Source organism: Lolium rigidum, chromosome 5, assembly GCF_022539505.1.
Source record: "Lolium rigidum isolate FL_2022 chromosome 5, APGP_CSIRO_Lrig_0.1, whole genome shotgun sequence".
Classification (NCBI taxonomy): domain Eukaryota; kingdom Viridiplantae; phylum Streptophyta; class Magnoliopsida; order Poales; family Poaceae; genus Lolium; species Lolium rigidum.
Genome location: NC_061512.1, coordinates 57,757,781 through 57,766,007, shown reverse-complemented (window position 1 = coordinate 57,766,007; position 8,227 = coordinate 57,757,781). Strand labels below are relative to the sequence as shown.

Below are 8,227 nucleotides of genomic sequence, written 5' to 3'. Positions count from 1 at the left end.
CATTGATGATTTCCACCAGACCGTCGTACTCCTCATCCAACCCATTGACAATGTGCGAGTTAAACTCGGAGTCGGTGAGAGGGTGTCTGATGGATGCCAGCGTATCAGCAAGACCCTTGACCTTGTTGTAGAACTCAGTAGCAGTGGAGTCAAGCTTCTCACAGTCATTGAGCTCGCGACGAAGGGCACTGGCGCGAGCCTGCGACTCGAGCCAAAAGAACGCTCGAGGATCATCCATGCCTCCTGCGAGGTCTTGGCGAAGACAAGGAGCCCGGACACCGCGGGAGAGAGTGATCCTTGGATGGAGGACAGAATCACCTGGTCCTGCCCGGTCCAGACGCGGTGCGCCGGGTTGTACACCGGTCCGTTGACGCTGTCGACCAGCGCCCGGGGGCAGGGAAGAGACCCACGACATAGCCAATGAGGTAGTGGCTCCCAAGCAGCGGGAGAACCTGAGCGCGCCAGAATATATAATTATCCGGCGTAAGCTTGACGGTGATGCAATTGCCGAAGTGAAACGGCGGAGGCAGCGCGCCCGTGGTGAAGACCGGCCGGAGGCGTATACGCCGTAGCGGCAGGGACGGACGGCGCAGGGGCGCCGAGGCGGAGACGGCCGGCGCGGGCGTGCGCGGAGGCGGAGACGGCCGGCGCGACCAAAGAGCCGGCCAGGGCGAAGGCGCCACGAGGGCAGGATGCATCGGGGCAGAACCCGACGAGGAGGACCCGACCATCCAGGCCGTCGAAGAGGCCGACGGCGCAAAGGCCAGCGGCGAGATCGCAACGTCCGTGGCCGGCGATGAAGACGCCAAAGGCTGCTGCGAGTAGAAGGAGCCGATGCTCCTCGTTCCGATCGGCGCCATGGTGGAGGCGGACGGGTCGAACGGACGAGAGAGAAGAGCTGCCAGGGAAGCCGGGAGATAACTCGCAGTGGACGAAGAGGAGGCAGCCGCGCCCGACATGACGACGACGGTGACGATCGGTAGACGAAGGCGGCGGCGATCGGCGGGCGGCGGCGGCTAGGGTTGCGTTGGGGCGAAAGCGTGGGACGTAACCAAGTCTGATACCATGTAAGACAATGATTTGGGGGAACCGGCTCAACCCTAAACTGGGTGGCCTATCACATATATATATGGGTGTGTTACAATAGGTACAATACACGTACACATACACATAAGCTATACACAGTCTAACACGCTCACGTGGTGCTTGAGAAGCGAAAGCAAGGCGAAAACGATCCGTAACTACCGTACGTTGGTGTAGTGTAGATGCATCGGACCGGAGCATAGCAAAGATACCGGAGCAGCAGGTGGAACGGGCGGAGTAGAAAAGGAAACGGCAGCTGAGCTACGTGGTCACTGACCGGGACGGCCGGGATATATACCGCCTCCGGCGCTCCAGCCGTTGCTCTCCACTCTTTATAACACAGCACGGCAGAACACACGCGCACCACTTGCTTTGCTCTCCCTAGCTAGCTCGCCCACGTTTGAGGAGAGGCGCGCGAGGATGGGGAATTGCCAGGCGGCGGAGGCGGCGGCGGCGGTGGTCCAGCACCCCGGCGGGCGCGTGGAGCGGCTGTACTGGGCCACCAGCGCGGCGGAGGTGATGCGCGCCAACCCGGGCCACTACGTCGCGCTCGTCACGCTCCGGGTCGCCGAGGAGCGCCACGAGAACGCCGACGGCACCGGCGCGCGGCGCACCGTGCGCCTCACCCGCCTGAAGCTCCTCAAGCCCAAGGAGACGCTCCTCCTCGGCCACGTCTACCGACTCATCACCTCCCACGGTAAGTTAACAAACTATCAAGCTCCTCGTTGTCCTCTCCGACAAGCTGTGCCACACACTAACATGAAATGGTTGGTGCGTGCAGAGGTGACCAAGGCGGTCCAGGCAAGGAAGGAGGAGAAGATGACCAAGGCGCGGCAGCAGCTCGAGCAGCTCGAGTCGTCGTTGTCGAGGCAGAGCAAGGCCCGGCCGACGGCGGACGACGTCGAGGACGATGACGACGACGAGGCGAGCTTGGACGCGAGTCTCGAGCAGGTACCTTTTTGAAAATTTCTCTCGACTGATGCCTCCATGCACGCTCTCTGCATGATTGATACGTCTTCAATTGCCTCACTCCAAGCCTCCAACAGTTGGTTAGCTGTTCAGCGCGATTATCATGACTTGTCAGTTCGTCCGCACTGTAGCTGTAGCTCTTCAGGAGCATGGGCTTTTATCTGGGCTATCGTCGTTCGATTTCTCTGTAAAGGCAAAATCTGCATAGTTATCATGGAAATCTGTTCGCCTTAATTTAGCTCAATCAAGAATGATTTAATTCTGTATATCTGACATCCTTGATCCCCCAGCTGACATGCATAAAACAAGATTTAGCTAACATGTGGTCCTCTGGATCCAACTGATTGATGATATTGTACCAACCAGAAGGAAGTTCAATGACTAAAACAAAGGGGTACAGAATGATAGAAGAATCATGAAAAATAAAATACTGAATGAACAGTAGCAGTTAATGGCAGGACACAGAATCGTTTTCTACTTCCCAACCATAACAGCACATGCAAATGCCCCGTCTTCTGATTACTCTACCTGATTAACTACAGTTGGCACGGCAAGACGGCGGCCCCTGCGCCCACCGGAGCTCCGGCGCCCGGCACCAGCAGTGGCGGCCCTCGCTGCACAGCATCGACGAGGCCGCGAGCTGATGCTTCCGGCCAGCCATTCACCGGCGGACCTGCATTTTCAGCGTTCGCCCGGCCAAGGTCGATTAATTAGCTCGCATGGGTTTGCTACGTTCGAGTCTGCTTGACACCCCTCAGATGGGAGGACCGCTCCTGAAGTGACTCGGTCGTTCGGAGCGTGTCCCGGTGCTCCCGGATCCGTCATCCAGACGAGTAGGCCGGCGCTGTCGGATGGCATGGGGCAGGTCCTCACATCGGAGGGGTGAGAGAAGGCAAGGACGCCGATTCGCGGGAAAGACTCACAACATTGTGCACCATGGCAATGGGCGCGACATGAGCGTGGGGGCGCCAGTTCCCAGCTGTGTGAAAGTTGTGTTCGGCATATTTGATAGAGCTCCTATGAACAATGAACGGGCTGCGCGCCTCGGATTACTAGTCACTCCTACGCTGGCTGTGGCCGTGCTTGTCGACCCGGCAGCGATCATGGAGGAGACATAAATTTAGTCACCAAAGGATACTCAAGGAAGCTCCGTATACCGGAAATTTTCTTGTGTGATTTGCATTCCCTTGGTTGATTTATATGATTGTTATGCTTATCTGTGTTTTGTATGCTATTAGTTTTGTATATAGCTAGAACTGCTTACTTTGCATTTATTTTAGCACATTTCTTATGTTGCATATTGGTCAACCAAGATAAAATATGGTACCATACAAATTGATTGGTCATAATAATAATCATAAAAAGTGTGGTGTACCTAGCCTGAGATGGTCGATACTTGAAATGTGTGAGATGGAAGGCCCTGATGGGAATGACCACATAAGTAGGGGACTCGGTGGTGTGATTCTCAGAGATCGATACTATCATGAGGTGAGATTATGACGATTAGTTTGGTCGATACTGACTGGCCGATCTCTCTAGTTTGGGAATGAGCCCTAAGGGCTAGGCACCCAGTCATACCGGCCTAAGGCCCGGTATGACCGGCCGATTTCACTGATTGGCAGCCAGAGAAAGAACAGAGATAAAAGCTATTTCTAACCTAGCCGCCGCCTCCTCCTCTCCCGCCCCCCCTCCCGGGATGCGGCGGAGGATCTACCCGCCCCGCTCCAAGCAGCCACCCCCGGACCGTCGCACCTCAGCCGCCGCTGCTGCCGGACTCGGCCCTGGCCCCGGCCCCGGCACTGGCCTTGGCCCCGGCCCCGGCACTGGCCTTGGCCCCGGCCCCGGCCCGGCCACAGCCCCGGCCCCGGCCTCGGCCACGGCGGTGGTGGCGGCGCCCCTTCCGTCGAACGACGAGGGGGAGGAGAGGGTTTCCACTGTGGCGTTCCATGGGAGGTGATGAAGCGCCGGTGGAGGAAGTCGGGCGGCACGGCTACTTGGCCGGGGCCTGATGCTATCCGTTGGTAGCCATGGAGGATTCGGTCGAGCGGTGGCGGCCTCCGCCCCCGGTGACGGTTCAGCGGTGGTACACATGATCTGCGCCGCCGTCTTCTTCCCTGGTGATCCGGCAGGAGGGACTGGCGGCGTGGGGGCTGCTGAGCTTGCTTTGTTTTTGGTGGCGGTCCTCGGATTTCTCGCAAGCGAAGATGAAGATCTACCGTAGGTCAGTTTGCTTTGATCTGGAGAAATGAGTTCCGGAAAGCTCCGCTAGCGAATGGAACAGTGCATATTTTGCCTGCAGTTTGCTGGATCGGGTGGTATTCGGTCGTGCGCACCCATGTTTTTATTCCGACCGTTTGGTTCCGGAGGGAGCGCCGCGAAGCTATATTCTGTGTTGACATCAGGTGACTTTTTGGTCCATGGTGAAGTCAGAAGAAGGAATATCATGAAGGCCGGATGGGTGGACTAGCTAAAGGAGGTTCGAGTCAACGTGATGTTGAGGGATCTGCTTGGCGTTCCGGGCTTGCAGCAGTGGTATGCATGTGGGGGCGGCAGCACGGGGGAAGTTCAGAGTCTTACCTCTCAGGGTGAAAACCCAAGGTCTTGCCTTAACTGGTTGTGTCTGGCAATGTTCTTGTTGGAGGCATTGTTTTGAGAGTGGGGACTATCTTCAGGGTGAAATCCTAAGACCTTTGGTCGGGCAACGACGGCGCTGGTGCACTGTTTCCTTCCTAGAGGCGTCGCTTTTGGAGAGTATGTACTTCATGTGTTGTCACGGTGGTGGTTGTATTGCTGTTGCTAGGTCTAGAAGGCTGTAGCGGGACTTTTATTTCTTAGTTTTCTTTACTCTTTTTTGGATGTGTGCATCCGTACTGCCATTAGGGTGGGGCGTTGTTGCAGAGGCTGGGTGTAATTGGTATCTTTTGATATTAATATATTCTCTTTATAAAAAAAACTATTTCTTTTGGAGTTTGTGTAAGAAGTAGAAGGAAAGCAAGATGAAATGGCAAGGAATTTTTGATGGAAAGCAGGAGAGATTGATTTGAGCCAAGTATCAAATAAAAGTGATTCACTCTTAATAGTGCAGGGTTCCTATACTCAACAAAACCGGAAAAAGGAGGGCTAGCATGTCGAGTTCTTTCGGTCTCCGTCTTCGAGTCACTTCGACCTCCTTTTCCCTTTCTTCGCAATGTATCCCAGCACCAAAGAGAAGAGATGACTTAACCTGTAGATAAGCTTGATGTAAACGGGTAGACCTCTCTAACCTTGTATTTACCAAATACCAAAATAAAGATTAGGGACATAGATTCCCTTACAGGAGGCTAAACTAATATTTGAGATGTATGTGATATTAATGATGATACTGCTTTGGTGGACTCAGTCGGTATGAGGGTATATAACACCCTTTTGAGTTCTATGTACACTATGGATTGTAAATTTTGTATATTATTGCTGAGTATGTTTACCGTACTCACATTTTTTTCTGTTTTTATCTGGTATGCATAGAACAATCTTATGATCAAGAGGTGATGACTGTAAATCCATATGAAGACATCTAGCATAGAAGTCGAGATAAAGATCAATAGAGGATATATCACTAGAGCTGCGGTAAAATTAATTGTACTTGTAATATTTGATAATGAATAAATTGGATATATTTCGGACTTTTGTGGATGATATTTCACTATGCTTAGCCTTGTTTTTTTTTTTTGAAATGGACTATACTTAGCCTTGTATGCTTATGGTTTCGGCGCCATTCTTCCGGGCTGTGGTTTGGGGAGTGACAAAGGTGGAGCAGTGGAGGAAGAGGAACAACGTCCTTGTGGAGTAGGAGAAAATAAACCTTGTAGAGAAGAAGCAGCGACACTACCTGTTAGGAGGGAGGTGACCGATAGATGGGTCGATGTGAATGAAACCCCCTTACCCAAGTAAATTCTGAGATCGAGGTTTCGTGCACCTACTTTTATTCAGTTGTCCGCATCTGATCAAGACCGCCCCTTTGGAAAATCTCTGATTTCCTTTCTTGCTATTGCATCCATGACTTTGCAGCCTCCATGTGTTTGTGCATTATTGCATCAATGATTTGCAGTGTGATTAGATTAGATTGTTTCGTTCTCAACATTCTCTTATAGCCGCTAAAGGTCGGTGCTTCAGATTTTATTTGATATATATAGTACACCATTTGATGCCATGAACTAAACTATTGCAAGTTATGGCATTTTGAGAACCTCCGTCGCATGAGAAGTGGGTTGCCGTTTGGACTTATGGCTTGATTGTGTGGCTGATGTTTATGTTATGTCCTGGGAACGTGCATCTGAAAATAGCAGTCTTTGTACTATGGAGGAGTTGTTTATTTATGAAACGCATGTTGACATTGCTTATGCTACCAAATCTTTGTGGCATGGAGGAGGAACCAAAAGTCTAAACCGCTGCTACCAAAACATCATAAAACTGTATCGACAGTTCTACCTGACAGCATATATGATGAAACGGATGGAAACGGGCAAGCAGCAGGAAGCGACGACGAGGAGCCCGTCTGATTGCCCATTTGGTACGGAGGGCCATCCCCCAGGTCGACCATTGCTTCCGGCCACCGTTCGACAGCTCGGAGGTGTTGTGGTGACCCTGGAACGGTGGAAACCTGACAAAAAAGCAGCCATCCTAGATGGTTCCAATGGTCACTGCACGGGCACGGGCGCCGGTGCGGGGTCGCTCACAGTGACATCCAGCAGAAATGTCCACGGCGATGATGAGGCTGGATGGTAGGGTTTGGTAACAACTGGACACTAGTCTGCCGGCCGATAGTAGTGCCATTAAGCAGTAGGGTTTGGTAACAACTGAATACTAGTCTGCCAGACAGTAGCAGCTTATCAGTCTATTTTACTGTTTAGATTAGATCAGCTCTGCTCCTGGCGGCTGGGATGCCACTGCTGCTTTGGATCTCTTCGCAAGGCTTGGTTCATGGAAGCAAGGCGAAACGAGCCTAATAAAACAGTCAGGTGCATACGGGCGATGTAGCCTGGGGAATGTATCAGGTGAAAACAGCCTACATTCTGCAAATCTGAAAATGGAAACATGCACCGTTGGATTAAATCCCAATGGTCAGACCGCCAGCTCCATCTCAGCTCTGTCCAGTTTGCAGGAAAGCACTTAAATTATCGATGGTAAACGTTTCTTCCTCTCACTCCCCCAGGCTATCTCTCTTCTTCCCCATTCTCCAAACTGAACAGCGAGGCGACCAGTGAGTAGACTTCCCGTCGGTGGCCTCAGGTTTGGTTTTCCGAGAGCTCGACAGTGTTGAACTCGCCATTCATTCGCATCCGTCCAATTTGGATTTGGAACTGTGCGCATGCAGTGCCCAAGGTTTCAATCCGTGTGCACCTTGCTCTCAAATCTTGCCAAGACATTTCTTGGATTTTTGCATCTCCTTTTGATCGGAAGAGTGGATTCCCCTTGCATCTTGTAGCTTGTTCGTGTGTATGATCTGATTCCATTGTTCTTGGTTCACTCATGTGCGACATGGACTGGAATTTCTTCTACTGTTAGTGGTAAAAACAATTAGGGAACTGTTGTTCCTAATTTGTCCATATCTGAATCAAGAGGGGATAGTTAACACTTCATGGTTCAGTGTTGGCTGATTCGTATGGCGAGTTTCACATAAAACTCCATATCCGAAACAGAGCTGACAATTTCATTTGGACTCTTGTTGCCGTGTATGGAGCCGCCCAGGAGGATTTTAAGGCCGCTTTTCTTCGTGAAATGGTCAACCTAGCTAAAGATAACCCATATCCTATCCTCATAGGGGGGGATTTCAACATGCTACGGTTCCCATTTGAGAAGAGCAGAGGCAGGTTTGACAACCATTGGCCTTTTTATTCAACGCAATCATTGACGAGCTTGGATTTAAGGGAGGTTTCAATGGTAGGAAGGTCTGTTTACTTGGGCAAATAGCCTTCCCGAGCCTACATACGAAAAACTAGATCGCGTCCTGATGGATACCGAATGGGAAAGTAAATTTCCCATGGTTTCCGTACGTGCTCTAGAACGTATTGAAGGACTGTCGGATCATGCTCCCATCCTATTGACCACTGGATTGCCTAGACCACCGATAGCCCACCGTTTCAAGTTTGAAATTGGATGGCTACATCGACAAGGCTTTCAGAATATGGTCAAGAAA

At 51.6% G+C, this 8,227-nt stretch overlaps 1 protein-coding gene across 1 annotated transcript; it reads left to right on the top strand.

Annotated features, from left to right (window-relative positions):
* The first annotated feature begins 1,502 nt into the window (after positions 1–1,502).
* LOC124655497 lies at positions 1,503–2,999 on the top strand. The gene is made up of 3 exons (XM_047194378.1): positions 1,503–1,780; positions 1,865–2,034; positions 2,595–2,999. The coding sequence occupies exons 1-3, from the start codon at positions 1,504–1,506 to the stop codon at positions 2,694–2,696; spliced, it is 549 nt and encodes a 182-aa protein (XP_047050334.1). The 5' UTR covers position 1,503; the 3' UTR covers positions 2,697–2,999.
* Positions 3,000–8,227: the final 5,228 nt, after the last annotated feature.